Source organism: Chiloscyllium plagiosum, unplaced genomic scaffold (assembly GCF_037043375.1).
Source record: "Chiloscyllium plagiosum isolate Xiang-an unplaced genomic scaffold, Cpla_swu_hap1 HiC_scaffold_16, whole genome shotgun sequence".
NCBI classification, from domain to species: domain Eukaryota; kingdom Metazoa; phylum Chordata; class Chondrichthyes; order Orectolobiformes; family Hemiscylliidae; genus Chiloscyllium; species Chiloscyllium plagiosum.
Genome location: NW_028270154.1, coordinates 44538295 through 44562679, shown reverse-complemented (window position 1 = coordinate 44562679; position 24385 = coordinate 44538295). Strand labels below are relative to the sequence as shown.

At 39.6% G+C, this 24385-nt stretch overlaps 1 protein-coding gene across 1 annotated transcript in view; it reads right to left on the bottom strand.

Annotated features, from left to right (window-relative positions):
• Nucleotides 1-4909: 4909 nt before the first annotated feature.
• LOC122556658 (uncharacterized) overlaps nucleotides 4910-24385 on the bottom strand; it is a 32634-nt gene continuing 13158 nt past the window's right edge. Inside the window, exons 3-4 of the mRNA XM_043703654.2 lie at nucleotides 10689-10764; nucleotides 4910-8823 (exon numbers count right to left, since the gene is read on the bottom strand). Coding sequence (XP_043559589.1) covers nucleotides 8739-8823; nucleotides 10689-10764 — 161 coding nt within the window. The 3' untranslated portion in view covers nucleotides 4910-8738. The remainder of the gene's footprint in view (nucleotides 8824-10688; nucleotides 10765-24385) is intronic.

The window sequence follows — 24385 nt, the reverse complement described above, 5'->3', positions numbered from 1 at the left end:
TATTTCATGTGAAAAGCAGCAGCTGGGCAATGAGGGTGTAAGAGGAATATCTCTACAGATACATACTGTCATAATTCTGATAATATTTGGCATTACTTTTGTAAAGTTAATCTGCTGCACAGCAAGTTTTATGTCGAGTACTACTTCCATTGTATAATTTAGACAAAGTCTTATTCTGGTCCATGAAATGAACACAGGGAAATCTCCTCATAGTTAAAGAACCTGATTTTGATCATTGGTAGTCACAGATGAAGTGCCAGAAGACTGGAGGTTGGCTAAAGTGGTGCCACTATTTATGAAAGATGGTAAGGAAAACCCAGGGAACTATAGACCGGTGAGCCTGACATCACTGGTGGACAAGCTGTTGGAAGGAAATCTGAGGGACAGGATTTATTTAGATAGCAAGGACTGATTAGGAATAGTCAACATCGCTTTGTACATGGGAAATCATGTCTCACTAACTTGATTGAGTTTTTGGGGTGTGGATAGTGTAAATAGTCTGGGTCTTTTCCCTGGGGTGGGGGCGTCCAGAACTAAAGGGCATAGATTTAGAGTGAGAGAGGAAAAATTTAAAAGGGACCTAAGGTGCAACATTTTTACGCAAAGGGTGGTGCATTTATGGAATGAGCTGCCAGAGGAAGTGCTGGAGGCTGGTACAATTACAGCATTTAAAAGGCATCTGGATGGTTATATGAATAGGAATGGTTTAGAGAGATATGGGACAAGAGTTGGCAAATAGGATTAGATTAATTTAGGATATCTGGTCAGCATAGACAAGTTGGACTGAAGGGTCTGCTTCTGTGCTGTACAGCTCCAAGTCTCTATGATTAGTACAATTACAGAAATTAGCACTTTGAATGTAGTAGACACTGGACAAAACAAAAGATGCATACTTACTCCTCATTTGTCATTTTAACGCCTGAAGGAGCACTAAATAGGTGTCACGTTGTTTCGAGTGTGTGGTGCTGGAAATGCACAGCAGGTCAGGCAGCATCCATAGAGCAGGAGAATTGACATTTCAGGCAAAAGCCCTTCATCAGGAATGAGGCTTCTGAGCCAAGGGGTAGTGAGGTAAATGGGCAGGTAGATGAGAGTGGGATAGGTAAATGAAGATGGGGGTAATAGGATAGGTTGGGGGGGGTAGGGTGGAGTGGATAGGTGAGAAGGAAGATGGACAGTTACTACAGGTCATGAGGGCGGTGCTGGAAGATTGGATCTGGGATAAGATGGGGGAGGGGAAATGAGGAAACTAGTGAAATCCACATTGATGTGGTTGGAGGGTTCCAAGGAGGAAGATGAAGCGTTCTTCCTCCAGGCATCGGGCCGTTATGTTGTGGCGTTCTTCCTCCTGGTGTCAGGTGGTTAGGGTGTGGTGATGGAGGAGGCCCAGGACCTGCATGTCCTTGGTGGAATGGGAGGGGGAGTGTCCTCTGCACCAACCAGCCCCACCACCCCATGGCCAAACACTTCAATTTCCCCTCGTACTGTGCCAAGGACACGCAGGTCCTGTGCCTCCTCCATCGCTACACCCTAATGACCTGACACCTGGTGGAAGAACACCTCATCTTCCATCCTGGGACCCTCCAACCTCATGGCATCAAAGTGGATTTCACTAGTTTCCTCATTTCCCCTTACCCCACCTTATCCCAGTTCCAAACTTCCAATTTGGCACGACCCTCATGACCTGTCCATCTTCTTTCCCACCTATCCGCTCCACCATCGTCTCCAAACTATCACTATAACCCTCACCTTCATCTACCTATTGCACTCTCAACTACCTTGACCCCAGCCCCACCCCCTCTCCCATTTATCTCTCCACCCACAAGGCTCACAAGCCTCATTCCTGATGAAGGGCTTATGCCTGAGACATCAATTCTCCTGCTTCTCGGATGCTGCCTGACCAGCTGTGTTTTTCCAGCACCACACTCTCGACTCTGATTTCCAGCATCTGCAATCCTGACTTTCTCCGAGTCACATTCAGTTTACCAACTCTGGATTGTCTCATTATCAGGCAATTTATAGGCCAACATTGTCAAATGGGAGGAAGTGAAGGGAACAGCTTAATATAGTGCTCGTATGTGAATGGAGAAAAGGGCAAGCCATCAACATCCCACATTATCTTGTGATGGTCAAAACAGTATTCCTGCTCTTGGACTTCCACAGAAATAAGTTTTTAGTGAACATTTTTGCACCTGTTATTTTGTAAACTGGTAAAACTGACCCCAGCCCATGCAGCACTTGTTCCATGCAGGTTTCTGTCAGATTTGTAACCAGGTCTGCACAGGTCTTTCTCACAAATTAAAATGGCCTGTCACCTAAAGTAGGGTGATAAGTCCCCTTTTAGTATGACAGTGCTGGAACAACAGTGAAAATTCATTTTAAGTGCACTTGTGTAACTTTTTCACAGAATGGCAGTATTGCCATGCAGATTTTGGATTTTCACTACTGTGGCCAGATTTCCGAAGCCACAGACGCTTCCTCAAAGTGAGGAAGATAGGCAGGATAAAGAAGTTAAGTGCTTTCATGTTTACCCCCAGATCCAGCAGTGTGATGAAGATTCATTAATCCTAGCCCCAACAATTTTTCCCCTCCAAAGATCTTATTTCCTCCACTTAACCACCCTGGCATCAAATCAGACCTGGAAGCCCCTTCTAAAGCACCCATTAAGGCCTTCAGATACTTCCCTACCCACAGCTTTTCCCTCTCATGAAAATATTGTTGTGATCAACAGCTTGCCCTACTTGTTGGCCCATACTGATTGCAGTTATTGATCGCCCACATCCTCACTCAATTGTATTTTACCTAATTGCCATACCTGTAATCAAACCTCCTTGCTTGTTACCTCTTTTAGATACTGATAAGACTGAAGGCAGATGTAGAGGTAGAGCACGACCTTTAATGGAGGCCTTTTCTTACCATTGCTTTATCTAACACTGTGTGCAGATTATGATGGCTGCTGCATCATGTTACATACTGCATCACTTGCCGTGATGACAATGACTTATGTAATCATGTGTTTACATGAGTGTATAGAATCTATGAGCATGCATTTTTATCATATGCTTTTTGGTTTAAAAAAAACAATATGATCTAACATGAATATGTACAAGGACTTCTAATCTGTAAGAAATATAGCTGGCAAACATTAACATGGAGTATTCTAATCATAACAAGAATGCTATTTTTTGAGGTGTTGCCGATACTCCATTGTTTCAGAAGGGCTGACTCAACCAGATATTGCAATCACAGTGTGTTCCTTTACTCTGAGGATCATGTTCAGCCTGATTGTCTCTCTTTGATGTCTCTCTTTGTCTGCAAAACATACATACTTGCCCCTAGGAGATGTTTGTTAATCTAGTTGGCCTCTGGGCAGGGAACTGATCACTGACATGACTAACACACTGTGGAATTTAACCTCAATATCATGAGACATATCCCTATACTAGGTCTTCTCTGATTTTCTGATTAACCCACTGTCTGCAGGTCAGGTCAGTGAGAATTCTGTTTATGTACCTTCATAACAATTACTCAATCTCATTGGTTGAAAAGCCTCACCATTGCATGCCCTGCTTTCACAACCCAGAAATCCCCTGCAGAGGATGTCATTCTGGAACAGGTGCTAGAGTAATGCAAGTCTCTGTTCAAAAGTCTGAGAAAACCTTATGGGCAGCTGTCAACAAGGTGAATGGCAAGCACCATTCCTTCATGGCTGACCAAAGAATAGGGCCAACATGTTTATATCTTTTCTATGCATGCAAGGGAGGAATGCCAGCTTTTAGTTTGTCCTGAGTCCCATTATAGAACTTTCACCCACTGATGACAAATCAGGGAAATTATGAGTTCATAATAGCTAAACTAACCTAAGTCTAAAGTTCACAAAACCCACAATATAATCTAATGGCTTTTCAACTGAAAATTAAAAGCAAAATTATTACAATTTTGGGATGAACCAAAAGCTAATTACCCTTGATTAAGTTCAACAAAAGCGATGGGAAGTCTCCCGCAGCCTGTGCATTGTCATGTGTTGCTTGTGAATATCATTTTCTGTAATAAACCCATTAGTGAAAGACTCTGCATCTAAAATTTTCCTGGCCCAGAGACAACAGTTCAAATCTTGTCCCCTGCAGTATTTATTAGCACTATTGATGTTACTTCCCGATTGACTGTATGTAACAAACCATTAGTTCATATAGCATGCTGCCTTCTAAAGTAAAATTGATCTTTAAGATGATGAAGATATGACAATGTGTTCCAATAGCAGGAGAAAGTAAGGTACATGTATCATCAGTCAGAGTTCCAGGAGTGGAAGAATGTATTTTCAGAAAATGCAGTACAGAAGGCTACTTGGCCCATTGATCCTATACCATATCTAAGACCAATCTAATCAGCCCAACTCCCATAGCCTTAAACATTTTGCCTTCAAGTATTTATTTCAAGCATTCCTGCACTAGTTGCATACTGGTCATTTGCAACAGAGCTAGTGAAGGAAGACCTCAATTTTTTTTAAGTTGAAGGACCAAGGCCCCCTGTCAACATACCTCTGTGCCTCCTGTCCCGTGCTGTTTCTATCCCAACAGCAGAAAGTATTACAGGTGCTTGACAATCACCCAGCAGCCCTTAGCTGACTTTGGCCATTCACAGTTTGAGTCAAAGCTTTATGTACTATGGTGCAGGAAAAGTATTCAAATGAGCTTTGCAAAACCTAACTGATCAGTTCAGTTCTCCAAACTACAGCACTAACCTAGCATACAGGTCGCAGTAATAGTCCCAAAGAGGAAAACATTTCAATCCTTAAATCACAACTCCATGTTTGCAGACTGGTCCATGAACTACAAATTTGTGTAGCTCATTTAGCCCCCTTTTAGTTTTGAGTGTTCTAATTTAAAAATAATTAGAGAAAACTTCAGTATTAAACAAGTTAAAAGTTATTTATTATGCAACTATTGCCGAAAGTTAAATAAAAAAAAAGTGACAATTTTTAGCTAAAATATAGGGATACAAAGATTAAAAGTAGGTCAGGAGAAAAGAAAGCTACTTAAGAGGATGAAAGTAGGATCATTCGGCTGTCTTTGCATGTCTGTTGCTTACTTGAAGATGTCGCTTTCTGAGGAGAAGATGTTAAAAACTACATTCAGCAGCTGTTATAGCTTTTGCAATTGAATAGTTGAATGTTTCTCCCTCAGGTGAACTGAGCAGCACAGGTATTGAGAGAAAGTGGAAGGCAATCTTTCCTCTAAGCTGTACGGCTATATGCACTGTAGCTGCTCCAATGTTCTGAAAGTGGCATTGACTTCTGATTCGGAAAGTTGCTGACATGGGAGGCCCATCCAGCCAGTAAGAAAATTAGGAGGAATGCTGTTTGAGGGTCCTTCATTTTGTTTTTGTGTCACTGTGGGTTGTGGTCCTTGGTAACATGGTTAAGTATACCAGTCTTTCAACTGAATTGTTTTTCTCTGTCTCTCCATTGAAAATTCTGTCTCTGATGACATCTCTTCAAGTTGTTCTTGGAGATTTGAGAAAGTAATGTCTCACAAAGCTCTTATCACAAATAAAACAAAATATTTGCTATGTTCACTTTGAATCACTGTCAGTTATGCTGGGATTACCTATCGTGTCCTTCCAGTGTGTTTTTTCCAGAGGCTTTGAATTCACAGACCATTAGAAGGATCTAATGTGTTGTCCAAGGGTTTAACTGAATTCTAAATTTTCCAGTTGTGGTTCATGCTGAGATGACATGTCAGCCTGTCTGCCGCCTTGGGCATAGTGAATAAACAGGGACAAACCTATGATGTCCAAGACTCACTTTGCAGGATTCGGTGTCCACTTCTAGAGAAGAATATATCATTCTTACAAATAGATATATAATCATGCAGTAGTGACAATTAGTTGGAAGATGGATTATCATTCACATGTTTGGCTCCTTTCTAACACTGGATATTTAGGTGTGCCACATTTCCAAATTCATCCCCCAACCAAATGCAAAGTTAGTTGTCAGCCTTATCACCTGAAACCCCATTGATCTGAAGCAATATTACATTGGAAGCAGCCTTAGTTGTTTCAAAGTGGTCTTCTAGTTTCATTTTGGAGGAAGTGCCATCGTTGTGCCTGCCAGATTGGCCAGCTTTTCTGTAGTCCCAGCAGTGCCAGAATGATTTGGCAGCCACTGATGGGAAAACAGGCAGTTCCCAAGGAGATGTAATGAAAGAGTGCAAACATGGAGAAAGGTAAATTTGTGATGTTGGGTAGAGACAGCTGGCAGACAGCAGTGAGGTGGAGAAAAGAGAGTTGTGGTATCAAGTTTGACAAACTGGCAAGGAGGGTTAAAATGTGGTACAACTTTCAGATGGGGTGTTCCTGTGATTAGCACAGGGAACCCTCCCCAAAAAGGTTCCCCTTCCTTGCGTCCTAAAAGCAACCCACACAGTAAAATCTGACAGGCTACCTGCCTTGCTCCACCTTTTCTTTACCACAGATAAAATAGCTGAAGAAGTGGAATAATCCATTAAATGGTTTTCATTTGGCCATTTCAGGGCCTCATGGATGTAAGGAAAAGCATGCTGCTTGATTCCTTGCCCATCACTGGAATATGGGAGATAGATTAGTGGGAACGAATTCACAAGGAATTAAGGGATATGGGGAGAGTGCGGTATAAAGCATTGAAATGCCCATCAGCCATGATTGAATGATGAAGTAGACTCAATGGGCTGAATGGCCTTACTTCCACTCCTGTGTCTTATGGTCTTAAGGACACCCACTTTTTTTTCCTTTCAAAGTCAGTCAAAAACCTTCACCAAACACAAGTCTCATTTGGAGGCCATAAATTGGAGAAAATTTGGAATTTTAGGCTGCTCTTTGAAAGATTACATTAATATTTTTAATAAACAACCATCTTTTAGTAAATAAAAATTAATATTCTCATTATTGAATAATGAGCAATATTGTTTAGTCATTTCCTTATTATTAGATTCGTAATTTTACTCACAAAGAACCATATGCAACTATTTTTTTCATTTTTCAAAACTAAAATCATATTCTTCTTGGAAAATGGCTTGGTCTAAATGCCTGTAGGTGGCTAGGCTAAGTCTTTATGTAAAATGATTATATATAAACAATGAGCAAATTTTTATTTTTTACATTGGGGGAGCCAAATTTATTCTGTTCTAATTTTTTCATCAGCTGTAGGGGAATAAATAAATTTGTCTGTTGATCTCTTGTCTCACCAGTTCATGTTAAGCACCAATGGTGAACTAAGATCAGGTAGAAATTTGGATTCTTGAGCAAAAAGGAAGACTGCTTTTCTTCCATGCTTTGCTGAATAGTGTAGGACATAAAAAAATCTGAACCTATGCCAAAATTGTTCCAAAATAGTCATTTAAAAAAGTAATTTATTGTAACCAATGGTGTTCCTCATCATATCCATTCTATCAGCAATAACGCTCAGGAAAACGGATAATAGTGTGACCACATCCAAATTCAGAGATTACATATAAATATCATTACATGTAATTGCTTATTGAATAAAAGCCTTGAAACCACCATTTACCATGTGTTTTATTTTATACTACATTCTAACTTGTATCTAGGCTAGATATTCCTTAAAACTCTGAAGCAAGCATTGAGCCCAATCATGACATCATAGATACAATGTCATATTTGGCATTCTGCACAGTAAAAACACCACCTGTATTCCTTCTTCATATTATACAGGCAAGCTAAAAAAGGACAGGTTATGATTATCCAGCATGTTTGACAGGAAGCATTATCATGATTCCTTTTTCTGCATAAATATATAATCAAAATGTCTACATCTTGATTCCTGACTATCTTTACAGTTTAATAACCTGTTTTGGTTGAGGTATTCTCATTTTTTAAGAACTTTAGCTGTATTCAAAGATAGATTTTGCAGTAGTTTGAAATATACTTTTAACTAATCTAAGGTAACTTGACCAATGTTAAATCATGCATCAGTAATAAATCAAGTCAACATAAAATCAAGGTCCCTCTCTTTAAATAAACGTTATAGTAAATACTGTGCATCCAAGGTTGGCGACAAAGTGTTTAGCTTTTCAGCTGCATCTTTGATGATATCAGTTGACCACTAAAACACAAAACATTCCTGTTAGGAACAGAAACTACTTTTCTAATGCTAGTCTGTAGTTAGTCAAATTTGCTGTATGTATGTAACAATAACTACATGGGCTAGTTATTATAGTCAAGCTTGAATATTAACATTATTTATATCAGCAGAAAATAAAGTACATTTTAACCATGCAGCCAACTTCTTTCTTAAGCAAGTTTAAAGAAAATGAAGCTGAGATTTTCAAAAACAAGTCTGCAAGGTTGACATATAAAACACCAGCTCAGGTTGCAGTTGCTATATACCAGGATCTGCCACTGTAATTTGATAACTTGATCAAGTACTGTTGATGTTGTCAAGTTAAAAGCCTTAAATAGATTCTATGAGTGAAAATAAAGCTATTGAGTACTAGGGTACGAGAGCACTAAATTGGACTGGGGAGTAACTCAAAGCAGCCAACAAGGTAAATAAAGCACATTGGCTGCTGAATTACAATTACCAATTTTTGCTAGCACCCAAGACTAATTTCACCTTGTTTTCCAGCTTCCAACAAAATGAAAAAGCATTCAGAATTTAACATTGTTTTCAAGAAAATGCTTGATATGTACATTTGTTGCTTGATGCCTCTTGTACGTAAAAGTAATAACTTAAAAAAATGTTGTCATAAATCTTCAAACACAGGATTGTTGTAATTGCTCCAAGATCCAGTTGTATAGTCTTCCTCCAGGCGGCTATAGAACACTCTCCTACAATAAGGCAAGAAGGATTTTTAATATTTTTGTCAAGGGAATACGATTGCATATTTTCTTAAATCACTGGCAACAGCAAATCACCTTCAGCTCAGAATTCTCAAATCTATCCAAGGTAAATCAATGTACATTCATTAATACATCTGCACACTCTTGAAAATAAATTCAAACGAATTTTCTAAATTTTTTGGCCAGTCCTAGTTTTTGGTTTCAAATGTCTTATACAAAAATCCAAAGGTTACAACTTCCATTTAATTGGGTCACATGTATTGTTTAATGTTATTTAAGATAGAATTGATTGATGGAGGAAGGAATTGGAAATGTTTTATTGTCTGGATTTTCAGTCAAAGGAAAGCTAAGTGAAATCTCAATACACAGAAAGCATACTCCTGTCACAACAAAATATTCCCGGCAAGAACAATTGAAATTCATCTGTACCAAGTTGTTTTAAAGACAGTTGTTTTTAAAGGCAAATTTTAAAGACAGGCATGTCAATGCCAAAACACTGCTGTCATATTATTAGGAGTTGGCATTTTTTTTGTTCTAGATACATTATACCAGTTATATTGAAGTAATCAGTTTGACATCTTTTAAAATGTGCCTTTTGGAGTACTTGCATGAAAAATAAGTTGAATCTTTGCAGGTTCCTCGAGACCTTGTGGAAACTCAGTTTGTGTTGAATATTATTTGCACTTAAAAATCTGCTATTGTTTGAAGAGTTACACAAATTTTCGTTGAATTACACCATGAAAACCCGCACCACTGAGGACAAACTTTACCCCAGTCATTATTTTTATACTTAAGATGGCCTAGAAGTGGGATATCTGAACTGTAGCTTATAAATCACATGAAGACTTGCAGTCCTGGCACCATGGCATTTCAGTCCTTGAAAATTAGGAAATATCATCCTTAATTATTGTTAGATTTTTTATTTATTGGTTTGCAGTTTGAAAATTGTGGACCCAAGGAACACAAGATCTGTTAGTACTATCGACTTGAGTTGTACATTTATAAATTCATAGCAACATAGATTTAAGCTTTGCATTTCATGCTGAGACAAAGTCAATTAATTAAAACAATAAATTTCTAGTAACATCTGTAAGATGTGTATTGCCATTACATTATATACACCTAACTTTTTTTCTGGTAATCAATTTCTGACCATCATTCAATATGATTACAGTGGGAAAAACTATTATCACTATTCTTTTATTTTTGGGAACCAAGTTTGGCTGTAACCCAGAATGACATGAAAATACTTTTCAGTGGTATCTGTGAGAATTCTACTCAATTTGTAAAAGTACTTGGAATGGCAACTTGAAATGTTCATAACATTCTTGGCTATGTGCAAAGTGCTGAATGGTAGAACTAGTGTACATTTAGAGCCATTTCTGTCTGTGTTGACTGTATGTGCCAAAGGGCATCTTGTGTATTCTATGATTCTGTAATACCCAGCATTCAAAAGACTACAGGACAAAACTGGTTAAATTTGTTATAGTCAATTTTGCTTATTTAGGAAGTAAAAATGGTTGGTATAGGAAATATGAAAATGTCTGTCATAATATTGGAGGTGCTTTGAGGATAGGATTAAAGCAATTTGTTGGGACAGAGTAGAAAGATGTTTATTCATCATTATAGATGTTTAATAATTGCCTGTTTTAGGATTTGCCCCATAGGACAGTGTGGAGAGAACATGGCCCAGGAGGATTGGCACAGACCCATGGTACTGAAAGGTGATCTCTGAGCATTGACATTCCCTACTTTAATAGCATAGAGTCTCTATGGAAGAGACATGCTGGTATTCTTTTAATGGATTCTGGTTAGTACTATTCCACTGACCTCATTAAATTGTATGAACCTACCGTTTCTTTAAGTATATCACCAACCCAATTATTGCGACGACAACAAGCAAACACACTATAACAGTTAAAGCTGTTCCTGTTAATAAAAATACAAAAATATTAATAACTTAAATACACATTATTTCATCAATGAATAGCTAGTCATCTTTCAAAAAAAATTTAAAAATAATAACAGTATTTACCTATAATATGCTAAACCTCAATTACTTTTTTCTTTGACTTGTGGGTTTATTTAGCAAGTTAAATAGCCTAGTATTACTGACATGTTTTTTCTGCTTCAGCTGCATAGAGTCACAGAGATGTACAGCATGGAAACAGACCCTTCGGTCCAATCCGTCCATGCTGACCAGATATCCCAACCCAATCTAGTCCCTCCTGCCAACACCCGGCCAATATCCCTCCAAACCCTTCCTATTCATATACCCATCCAAATGCCTCTTAAATGTTGCAGTTGTACCACCCTCTGTGTGAAAAAGTTGCCCCTTCGGTCTCTTTTATATCTTTCCCCTCTCACCTAAACCTATGCCCTCTAGTTCTAGACTCCCCGACTCCAGGGAAAAGACTTTGTCTATTTATCCTATCCATGTCCCTCATAATTTTGTAAACCTCTATAAGGTCACCCCTCAGCCTTCGACACTCCAGGGAAAACAGCCCCAGCCTGTTCAGCCCCACCCTGTAGCTCAGATCCTCCAACCCTGGCAACATCCTTGTAAATCTTTTCTGAATCCTTCCAAGTTTCACAACATCTTTCCAATAGGAAGGACACCAGAATTGCATGCAATATTCCAACAGTGACCTAACCAATGTCCTGTACAGCCGCAACATGACGTCCCAACTCCTGTATCCAATACTTTGACCAATAAAGGAAAGCATACCAAACACCTTCTTCACCATCAATATATGCAAATGAAGAATATTTTCATGTCTTAAGTTTGCAGAATTATGAGTGCAGGAAATATAATTGAATGCATTCATAATTGAATTTTGCTTTATTTAAGGTCAACTTTAATTTTTTCAAAAAAATACAAATTGTACCAAAATGAAAATATGGAAGAACTTTGGAAGACAGGCAGCCCAATTCTGAAATCAGCATTAACTATAGTTAACTGGGCATAAAATAAGAAACTGAACCAGTTGCAATATTGGCTGGCTGTTTAATGGATTTCATACAATCGCACCACTAATTCAGTTAAATTGCCATATCACAAAAAAGAAAAGATAGAATGGCAATATTGAGTTAGTGTACATACCTCAAGACAATGTTATAAGGATACAAGGAGTCTGTGTTTAATGTTTCCCCATTTATTGTTCTGCTGATTGTTGACATTGATAAGTTATTGTGACTGAAAATCTCATTCAGCATCATGAGATTCATTTTAACAGTGTTTACTGTGGAAAAGTACCTTACTTGATTGGTGGCATTTTGGTTCAACAGTTCCAACTGTCAGATTTTAGCCCACACCCAATAATCAGCCTTCCAAGTTGTGGCTTCTGGTATAATATATCAACTCCTGAAGTCTGCAACAGAAACTGTTCATCCGCCAGGCCTCAGACCACCTCCATGAGCTGTTAGCCACTGCCCTTTTCCATGCTGCCTGTCAGTGTCACTTTGAGAGCACAACACCACGTCCCTCCCCAACACTGCAACCACAGTGAAAATGAAACTATTGGATTACTAATGTCCTCTATTTCTCATGAGAGAAGGAAAATTGCTGTCCCTACGTGGTCTGGCACACACATGACTTCAAATCCAAAGCAAATTTTAACTGTCCTCCTTAAAGACCTAGCAAACCAGACCACAGCCTTTGCAGTAGTTCAAACTGGCAGCTCACCAAGATGCACGCTTCAGCCAGTGCATTCTGAGACCAAATAACATATATTATTCAAATTCTCAAGTCACCAGAATGGGGCTTGAACTCATGTTATCTGAATTATTAGCCCTATCTTCTGGATTACAGTCCACTACCACTACCACTACACCAACATACCATATTTAGCTTATGCTCCGTGCTTTTGTACCTCTATGACTTAAGTACTGCACTTCATCTAGTATCTTTCTAGGCCTTCCAGACAAATTCTCAGAAAATAGTGGGACCAGGTAGCCATGGAGTTCAATTCCAGGAGTCAAACCCCAAGGATATAATGTTAAAAGAAGTTCAAATACCTCACATGTGGTCAAGGTCAGTGAATGTATCTTCAAATGCCACATCCCATCAGCTGTACCACTTGCCTCAGACAATAACTCAAACGACTACCACATCATCATTCACCTATCAACAATCTATCCATTGGGGCTCATTCCTAACATTATGTATTCCACTGTGCCATCACAGCAAGACTGCTGCTGCAAGCCCTACTCATCATACAGCTCACACACAATCCAGCTATTTAACCATGACAGCAGCATGAACAAAATAGATCATACAGCACTGATTGTCACACTTTCATTAAGGAAAGCATGACAATCAGTGTTGTATAATATATTTTGCAGGACAGGGTGGTGCACACTGGAGGGATCAATAACTAACCAGTGTGGAGATGTGCACCTGAATGAACTGACCTTCATGTAGGAAACGATGCTGGCCATTATTGGAATGTTCATTGCTGAAGCCTTGGCCACTGAGGATAAAACTATCAAAGATTATTATGCCCTTGTACCTTGGTTTCCTTCCCACATCCAACTTCTCCGCAGCACATAATCTCTTCTGATTCACAAAGTGTAGATGATGTAAGCATGAAACTGTTACGTTACTTCCACTGTTATCCTTATCCTTGTGTCCTTTCCTTTTTAGGTAAATAAAAGGTACAACCTGATCAATCAATGGAGGAATGCTAAGATGACAGAGTTAATGAAGATATGGCACCATCACTTGATTTTGCACTCGTCAGCATCAGTTCATGTGCTAACAATGCATTTATCTTGCAGAGTAGAGGGGGATTTTATGTATACTGAAACAATATGCACACATTGGCTACAATCATAGCAAGGGTAAGGATATTGTAGATACAAGTTCAACTAATAGAGACCCCATGAATAGGAACAAATTGCTGCAGATGCTAGAATCTGTACTGAAAATGACAAATGCTGGAGATCACATTGGGTCAGACTGACCTGCTGTGATCTCCAGCATCTGTTGTTTTCACTCCATGAATAGGTTCTGCTGTTGCTGTTGCTGCTGCTTTCATGGCTGTGGATTGCAGGGACTTGCAGAATGATACAGCAGTCAGCATCTACCCTCCAGCACATTAATAAGATTACTAAGGTGCAGCTCTCTGGTGGTGGGTCTACAGAGCTCAAAACCTTTTCACTATCCAAGGATCACAACAACCATCCTCACTCCCTGCCATTTCACTCGGACCCTTCTGTTTGTATCATCCAGCCAGCGCAGACCTATGCCATAATTAAGCCGTCTTCTCCACTGAAAGACAGCAACTTTCTGCCATCAATGCTGTGCCTACTGGGGGAGTACTGTGCAGAGACAGTTGAATAGGCATAAAAGATGTCACTATGAAAATGCAGGAATGATCAGTTGAAATTTGTATGCAATATATACTGATTAAATTAAACTGCTAATTTACAATGTTTACTTTTTTGCATTGCAGCCAAACCGATAGCGTGATAATTAGTAAGAAAGGGAGGGATGCTGTGCAAGATGAATTGGGGTTCTTGAGACTGCTTTCGTGCTATGACACTTTCTACACGGAAAGTTCACAGGATCCCTAGTGTGGAAACAGGCTATTTGACTATCAAGACCATACTGAACAGCATCTACCCCAGACCCCAACCTTATCCCTGTAACCCTGCAGTATAATGGCTAATCGACCTAAGCTACACATCTATGGACCGTGAGGAAACACATGCAGACACGCAGGATGTGCAAACTCCACACAGACAGTCAACCGAGGGTGGGAATTGAACTCAGGTCCCTGGCGCTGTGAGGCAGCAGCGCTAACCACTGAACCACCGTGCCACTCTGAGCCACTGGCAGTTGCTGATTACGTTGTCTCCTTCCTTCTTTCCTTCTCTCCATCTCTTTCTTAAGGTCCTGTTTCTCAGGAGCTAGTGGCAAGTATTATGGTAAAGTGTAGAATAAGCAATAGATTGTGAGGAATTTTGATACCCACTTTGCCGAGTGTGGCAGGGCTCCTGCAGTTCAGTAGAAAAAGTGGAGACAGTGTTTTATCATGCTACTGGGGGTTTGCTCTATCACATTTTGTGTGAAAGTAGTTTACATTATTTCAATGCTGTAAGTGTGTAGATAGTTAGCGCTTGCCATTTAGTGTTCATCCTTTACTTTGTTCTGATGACTCAAATGCAGCTGGAACAGTGAACTGCAGAATGGATTCATTCTGACTGCTAGAATACTGGCATTGACTTACTTGATTTTCTGCCTAGCATTACACATCAGCTAGATGTCAGGCATAGGACAGAGTTGAATGTTTTGCCTTTAAAATGACTTCCATGCAGTTAATGGCATCCTGAAACATGGAAAAGTCAGCCATACTAGCTGACTTGTCAACATATCTTCTTCTCTCTTGCAAGCAAGAACAAAATGCATCTAACTCTAAAAGATGGAAAATGTCAATGAACTCTCTTATACAAGTGAACAACAAAATGTTACAAATAACTCCAGCTCCAACTTGGAGGAGCTAGGTGCATGAAAGTTCATTGTCCATGAGCAATGAAGTCCTGTCTTTGGACTGAGAGAGAACATGTGGTCAGAGCAAGTGACACAGTTCAGATAAGACATTCTTACAGAAATGGTACAAACTGGTCAGCACTTCACATGAGCCCAATCAAATGGTTGGCAGCTTTCCAGTCCAAGGAGTGCCACTGGGAGCAGTGATCATTGCTGGGACCTTAACCACACATCAGCACTGGAAATGGCTGTGAAGTGGAGACTTACAGGTGCTAATCTTGAGGGTGGAAAGGGAAACAGGGCAGGAAAGACTCAGATGCGCCTACAGGACATCTAAAGGGAGAGTTCTCCTTTGTCCATTACAAGCCAGAGCAGATAATTCCAGCGATAGAGAGAAAAAAACCCTTAAATGTAATTTAATCACTTAAGGGTCAAGACAGACAGGCCTCTCAACAATTCCCTCAGTATGGGTAAAATTGCAGTGGGATGGAGTCAGGAAAGCAAGTATTGGGAACACCACCCACGGCAATGCAACTCATTTTATACTTTGCCTATCCCCACTCTCCTGGTGGGGTCCCTAAATTTCAGTCTATTTCTCCCTGAACATCCCGAGTAGATATGGTCTCCAACTGAGAGTCTTTCACCTTCTTCCTTTTCCAGCAACATATCCTACTCTGCATAGATCATTTGCATTAGTTGCGCTTTATTCCAAGGGGAATGTCTATTTGCGCACTCATGTCTCAGAGTGACTGTTTTGTGCAGAAGCCTTGAAATCAGCAAGAAGTCCTTTACCACCTGCTACATCACTCCCTGTGGATTTTACATAACTTGAAACAACTGTAAAAAGCACCTAACATTTATACAATCATAACAACAGGCAGAAATAAATCCATCAGTAACAGAGTTCTAAGTTGTTGATGATCCCTTTGATTTGTGCTGAGGGGGTTTTGCTGCTGCTGCACTTGAAATGGTGCCAGCTGGAGGGCTGTGCTCCAAAATGACATCACTAATCTCAAATCAGCATGGCAGAAAACTTTCTACAAGTACCTTAAATACAAGGGCATATAAGGATGTTTAAAGCCGCGCTGTAATTCTCCAATGTAAACATTGAATACCTAATACAACCTGTCGCTTTTGTATTAGCTTCCAATCTAATCTTGCAAAAGTAACAATACTGTTAAAGCACAATTATGAAACTTTAAGAAAACATTCTGGAAAAACATTTAAGGCAAGGTGATGCCTACTGGTATTTTCACTATACTGTTAATCTAAAGACCCATGTAAGGTTCTGGCTCAAATCCCACCATGTCAGATGCTGAAATTTGAATTCAGTTTTTAAAAATCTGGAATTAAGAGTGTACTGATGATCATGAAACATTGTTGATTGTCAGATAAAAACCATCTGTTTCACTAATGTCCTTTAGGGAAGGAAATTGTTATCCTTACCTGGTTTGGCCTATCTGTGATTCCAGACCCACTGCAATGTGGTTGACTCTTAAATGTCCTCTGTGCAATTAGAAATGGGCAATAAATGCTGGACTAGCCAGGGATGCCCTCATCCTATGAATAAATAAAACTAAAGATGCCTAATTAAACAGGTGTAACACTATACTACAGAACCACAGAGCTAAACATCATCCTGTCCACAAAAGTATTTATTTACATTTCTCTCCTGTCGTTAGTATTACAAATCAGTAAAATGAAACAGGATTTATTCTCTGCCATGTTCCATTCGCAAGATGTGGGAGTTGCTATTTAGGCCAAAATCTATTGTGAAGGTCTTAGTGAGCCCTCATTTTGAACACCTGAAGTTTCATGTGGTGTACTTGGTGCAGTGGTAGTGCCTCTCCTTCAAGGCTAGCAGTAATAACATCTCTGAACAGGTTGATTATATGATATCTACACTGAGGAACACATTTCATTGGTGCATTTGCAGTGTTCCTTCAGCATGGAGTCGTGTGTGGTAGTGTTTTCTTTTTATTCACTCCCAAGACATGGGCTTTGCTGGCTGGCCAACATTTATTGCTTGTCCATGATTGATCTCGAGAAGGTGATGGTGAGCTGCCTCTTGAAACTCTGCAGTCCATGTGCTGTGTCGTGATCCACAATGCTATTAGGGAGGGAGTTCCAGGAATTTGACTCAACGAGAGTGAAGGATTGATGATATATTTCCAGTTTAGGATGGTGAGTAGCTTGGAGGGGAATTTGCAGATAGTAGTGTTCATGTATCTGCTGCCCTTGTCCTTCTAGATGGAAGTGGTCATGGGTTGGAAGATGCTGTCTAAGGATCTTTGGTGAATTTCTGTAGTGCATTTTGCAGATAGTACACACTGCTGCTACTGAGCATCAGTAGTGGAGGGAGTTGATGCTTGTGGATAGTATCCCTGCCTTTCAAGCAGGAGGCCAGGGTTCAAGTCCCACCTCTTAGAGAGCTGTGTCAAAACATTGCTGAGCAGCTTGATTAGAAAACATATACCCTGAGTGATGTCCTGTAGCTGAGATGATTGACCTCCAACAATCATAACCATCTTCCTTTGTGCTCTGTTCTATCCACTTTTCCTTAGCAATCTGCCATTGAAACAAGCTAGGAATAGTCTCCCAACAGTTTTTTTTATATGGATTAGTGGTTCCACAACCTAAAATTAGGTTATTTCTTGATGATGATGGTCAAGATACTTTGGCCATCAAACATCTGAAATAATTCTGAGGGAACCCAGCAAGGTGCCTGATCTAATGGACAATTGTGCTATATGGCCTTCACAACATAAATATTGCTAAGGATGTGGAGCTACTGGAATTTCTACTGCAATGTCTCACTCAAGACTACATGTGAATGAAGTTCTGACCATTGTGAGCCACTCTGAGCTGCCGTTTGGGTCCGTCAGCTGATGTAAAGGCCAGTAAAGTTACATGAATCTTCAAAGAGATGTGAGTTTATTCATATTTGTCAAGACACAAAACTCTAGCAAAGTCAGTACTGCTGGCTTCTGCCACCCTAAGGGAATGTTATCACAATGTGCGAGCTGGATATAGTAGTTTTGAATTTGATGCACAAGATCAGCAATTGATTTACTATTTTTCCATATGGCACAAGGTGAGTATATTCACTGAATTTAATATGAATGGTAATTAAGAAATTGTACTTTGTCTTTTTCCACATATAGTTGGGAGCATTGACCTTTTAAGGTGGATTTGTGCCTGGCCATGCAGCAAATTGGAATGTATCATTGACTGAAATTAACAAGTTGTTCACATCTTCAAAGATTAGTGAATTTTAAAATGTATGCTGAAAATACAAGAGCAGAGCTCTGCAGTCTGGGACCCATGTATTACAAAGAAACTTTAATAGAAATATTGTCCCTGCTAAATTGCCCATGGTGTTAGGTGCATTAGTCAGGGGTAAATACAGGTTAGGGGGTTGGGTCTGGGTGGGTTACTCTTCGGTGGGTCAGTGTGGACTTGTTGGGCCGAAGGGGCCTGGTTCCATACTGTAGGGAATCTAAATCTAAATCAAAATTAAAACTGGTCATTCCCCAACAACTTTTCTTCCTATATCTAATACCAACATCAGTATTTTAGAAATTCAGTGAAATTCCCAACAAACCAATAGTGCTCATTCCCACAGTCTATTCCAATTTTTACATAAATTTTGTTACTTTCACCTTCAAACATCCCAACAAAGTATGGCATGAAAACTCTCACAGATATATCAAAGCAAATCCTTATATCATCTACATTAGGCACAAGAAGAATCACTGGGAGACCCCATGTACATACATGGAACCCTCAGGAAGAAGTGAAATCTATCCAACATGTTCCAGGGTTTAATACCATGAATGCATTGTAAGCACAGACACACAAATTATTTTGCAAATGAGGGAAATACAGCCTTGACCTTCTTTTCTGCCAGTTGCATAGTTTGTATACCGCACACATAGGGCGTAATTTTCCCAACCTTCAATGACATTGTCAATGGTGAGTCGGTTGGGAAATTATGATGAAATCAGATTCTCGATGAGTGGAAAATCAGACTTTTTTTTTCACAACAAAGTTTCAATGTTGAGCGGTACTGACAAGTATTGGCATCTCATTATTACTTGATCTCGTCTTATTTATATACAATTTCCTATTCTCCTGTGCCACAGAGAAAACCTAGATGGCTACAATTTGTAACATAAAAGTCTGACTGGTTACCTGGCAGGTCGAGTTTGCCACCTGCTCCGCTGGGTGTCCAAGTTGGTTAACATTCCCCAGCATTTCACAGCACACCACAGCCTCCTGCCACCATTATGGCACATCTCTGACTCATTTATAATACACTTCACCATTTCAATTCTGCGCTTTGCAAATCATCAACACCTCTCACTGCAATCCTGCTGCCAGGCCACTTTGCATTCAATGAGAAGCATGCACCTTACTGGGTGCATAAGGGCTCTTAGCTTGCCTTCTTAGCACTCACTCACTTTGTGCTTTTTTGTCATACTATTTTTTAGCACATGCAGTATCATTAAGAACTTGAGAACCTCATAGTATGTTTGTTTTACCTTACCTCATAGTGCAGACATAAAGCCAGGTAGCTTGTCACAGTTGCCATCAGTCAAGGGAGTGGACATACTTCTGTGGCACAGTGTTCTGTCACACCTACAAGTGCCAGCAGCTTGTGCAGCAAAGATGCTGAAGGTACCAAATGACCGTGTCAAAGTCTAAAGGAAGTAGTCCTTAATCAGGTCAAAGGATACCACCAGTCATCAAGGACATTGTCCAATCATAATCTAAGGTCAATCGGCCATGTGGTACATTCAGGGTCAGAGGTTCTACATTATTAGTTTGGGGAGTGGGCGATATCAATTCTGCAAGTCCAGTGCAACTAGTTCAGGGATTAGCTGTATGTCTGTTGGGGAGCTGCACAGAGATCAGTCAGGAATTTAGTCACTCATCAGTTATCAGTCATCATCAGTCTTTCCAAATCTTTCAGGTATTGGCCATGGTTAGTCCAGGGGTCTGTTTCCTGTAAATCAAGGCTGTGGTGGGCAAATTGAAGAGTGGAGGGATTGGATGCAACATGGTGGAATGCAGAAGGAACAAGAATTGTCAGTAGGTGCAACACAATATATAAGAGTTGGAGATGAAAAAAAACCCACCATTACGTCTGGGACAACACATCTATCCTGAGACAGGCTAAGCAAAGACATGCCAGAGAATTCCTAGAGGCCTGGCACTCCAACCACAATGCCATAAACAAACACATAGATCTAGATACCATCTATCAACCCCTCAGAAAACGAACAGGAAATGTCATCACCATAAATCCCAGGAACCCCATCCAGGACAAACATATAAATAGAAAACAGGAGACAACAGCTTCGCTTCACTTGGAGGTCGCCACTGATAATGTTACCTAGCCAGGTACTGAAACGTCTGGATATCAAACCTACACAGTTCAGCGAGCAAACCTACACCCTAGATGATAGACCATTAAAGGGCATGAGTTACCAATGGCCATCACAAACCTTTAATGGGTGGGACAGTGCATCACAACATTTGCCATAACTAAATCAAAGGTCTGGGGTTGAGGAGGTAAAGTGGGGAGATGAAATCTTAAAACATAAGATTTGGAGGATTCTCAGAATTGATGGGATCAACAGGAACGCAGTGGAGAACATCAAGCTTTGGGGATCACATAGATTGACAGACTGAGCTTATGACTCACTCTGTGACATGCAACCTGTGTGGTCTTTCATCTTCAACCAAACCACAAATGTGCAAAGGATCGAAAAATGACTGTGCCATGCCCAAGGTGGGTGGATCTTGTCTGTCTGAACACATAGACTTTACTGGTGAACAATGCAAGGACCTTAGCTGATTTTTGATCAAATTTATCCCAAAGTCTTTCTCCCAAGCATTTCATGTTGGATAGTTCACTGGGAAGGGAATATTCTTTCTACCTGTGCACTAGTGTGATGTGTAAGTACATTTGACACCTGTATCATTCTCTCGTTTTGCAGGTGTCCATATTTTCCAAATGGTCATACCCTGTACTATATAATTTCAAATTATTCTATGGAATTGGGAAATACCTTACCCAGCATCCACTGTGGTAAAATAAAACCATTCTGCCCCTGGATACAGCCTCATAAGCATATAATCCTCAAGAAAGAGTAGTTTCCCTAGGATTTAGTTTTCTATGCCATGCGTGTGATGAGTTATTGACTTAGAAGGATGAGGAAACATATTGTTAAAGAATAAAATTTCCCAGCCAACAAATTAACATTTCTAAATTCATTTACCAGTTAAACCAGTTTGCCTATATCTCTGAGTAGCAACATCAAAAACAAAGCACTTTCTACTTGCCAGAAGGCTCTGGGTAAAATATACTATTGGGAACTCATGTTGTTCTTTCTGATTAAAGACAAACTGCAATGTACATAATGCTGAAATAATAATGTCAATGTTGTAAAGGACTCATGCCGCATTATAAGCTGCCAACATTTATGACTTTTCTTGTAATGTATTGATATAAGGAATACTTGTGAGCGAAAATTAGCCGATGTAAATGCAGTTTCCAAGCAAATGATTAGAAAGCCAGAGAAGTAGCTGCAGTGCCTTGGAAATGGTTAAAATGCAGTACTTACACAGTTTTCTTTTAAGGTTTCTGTGGCTCTTTCACAAAAATAGCTGGAACTCCATCAAAAAATTCATGACCTATCATTTGCACCAAGTTGAATGGTAGTGTATCTTTCCAACACTCTTGCAAAGGCAATTCATTACCAAAATTATGCAAGAAGCCCAAGTCTGATTTTGATATTTTCAAGAAGTGCAAATGTGGCCAGAGTTGAAAATTCTATGTGAGTAAAACATTAAAAAGGGGATTTTTTTTAAAAATCTGAGTAACAAGAATTATGATGCTCTCTGGAAAGAGTCAATAGGCACCTGAACTTATTATGAACCTTGATCACATGTGAAGCAAATAGGAATTGGCAACTTCACACCCATATCCTGTGAAGTAACTTAAAAAATTGACACCCAGTACTTGTGAAGACAGCACTCCCTGACCACTGCCAGATCGGAGATGCATGGCATACAGATATGGACTGTGACCCTTATCAAGGTGTAAAGCTTAACTCTGACCTGTTACACAACCCCAATTTTGTCTGCTATATCATTTGCCACTATACCTTCAATTGTCTGGGCCCCAAGGTCTGGAAGTCCCTCCACAAATCCTTCCCTCTCCATTTCTAAATCTTTCTACCTTCATACTTTAGTCTCTCTTTAAAATGTAACTCTTTGACTAAACTGTTCTAATAGCTCTTTCCACACCATTCTCAAAACATGTCTGATAATGCACCTGTGAAGCAGTTTGCAACAAATTACAGTGGAAAACTACTCCATAAATACAAGTTGTTGTTGTTGATTGTCCTGACCACACCTTTCTTTGCATAATAACTCTAAAATCACGATAGACTGGAACTGGAATCTTTCTCAGCAAATCCATTAACTAAGCAATTATGCACCTTATTTTTGCCATCAGTAGATGGAAAGGAATGCATTATTACCACTTTTTTTGGGACTGTAACTATTTTTAAAAAGTGGAAAAAAGACAACAAAAATGTTGAGTTCCGTATCCTGGATATTACTATGCATTTTCTAAAGGGTTTCCTGTTCACTGGTTATTCTTAAATTTGGCAATCCCAACAAAATATATCCTCACTGTCATTTAAGTAAGACATGTCAATTTCGCAACTGAATAGATAAGTTTTGCAGAGGTGCAGTTGGAAAATGAGTTCTCATACACCAAATTGTTGCCCACTTTCTAGCAAATTTCAGATTGCTGTTTCGGCAGCCACAGGAAGCACCTGTAGATTTCAAGTCAATTTATTTAAATTAGGATGAAAACTTACATCCCTTCTATGTGTGATTTGTTTCGCAAAGGGAATTTTTATGGGTTTTTTTAATCAGTTTTCATTTTTAACATGTGTGTCAATTTGAGGCTGGCATTATTTGCCTACTATTTTCCACAGGAAACAATAATAGTTTTCTTTACAAATGTGTCTGCATTTTTGAAGAGGAGGAGCAAAGGATTGAAATCCAAACCAATGTGTTGCCACTTGTTAAGACAAGATGCTTAACACAGTCTTGAATACATTTCATCTCACTGCAACTGTTCACTGAATCAAAAAGGGTTCTTTTCCGACACTTAATAAAGACTAGATTTAGGATAATTAAAAATAGTAATTACTTTTAAATACCAGCACAATACTACAAAAACAACAGTGGTTTGAACTTACGGAACAATACTGTCTTTACAGGCAACTAAAATGGGAATTAATTGCAATCTTGCCAGTGCCATCCATACCCTTTAGAACATCTTTCTTCAATGAATACACAGTAAACATTTCCAAGACTGTACAACACGCCACAGAATGACCATTACACCATGATCGAGTCAAACCTTACTCTCAAACACAAGATTTCTATGACCAATCATTTAATGGACAGTGGGCAACAATTAAATAATGAAGTATGATCTATGGAGGCTTAACTGAGGCACTTATATGCTATACAACAACAACAGAATCTAATATGCATTTCTAATTACCCCTTTCAGATATATCATGCCATATGGCCTGATGAGACCACACCTGGAGTACTGTGTGCAGTTCTGGTCTCCAAATTTGAGGAAAGACATCCTGGCTATTGAGGGAGTGCAGCATAGGTTCACGAGGTCAATTCCTGGAATGGCGGGATTACCTTACAATGAAATACTGGAGCGACTGGGCTTGTATGCCCTTGAGTTTAGAAGACTGAGAGGGGATATGATTGAGACATATAAGATTATTAAAGGATTGGACACTCTGGAAACAGGAAACATGTTTCCGTTGATGGGTGAGTGCCGAACCAGAGGACACAGCTTAAAAATACGGGTAGACCATTTAGGACAGAGATGAGGAGAAACTTTTTCATCCAGAGAGTGGTGGCTGTGTGGAATGCTCTGCCGCAGAGGGCAGTGGAGGCCCAGTCTCTGGATTCATTTAAGAAAGAGTTGGATAGGGCTCTCAA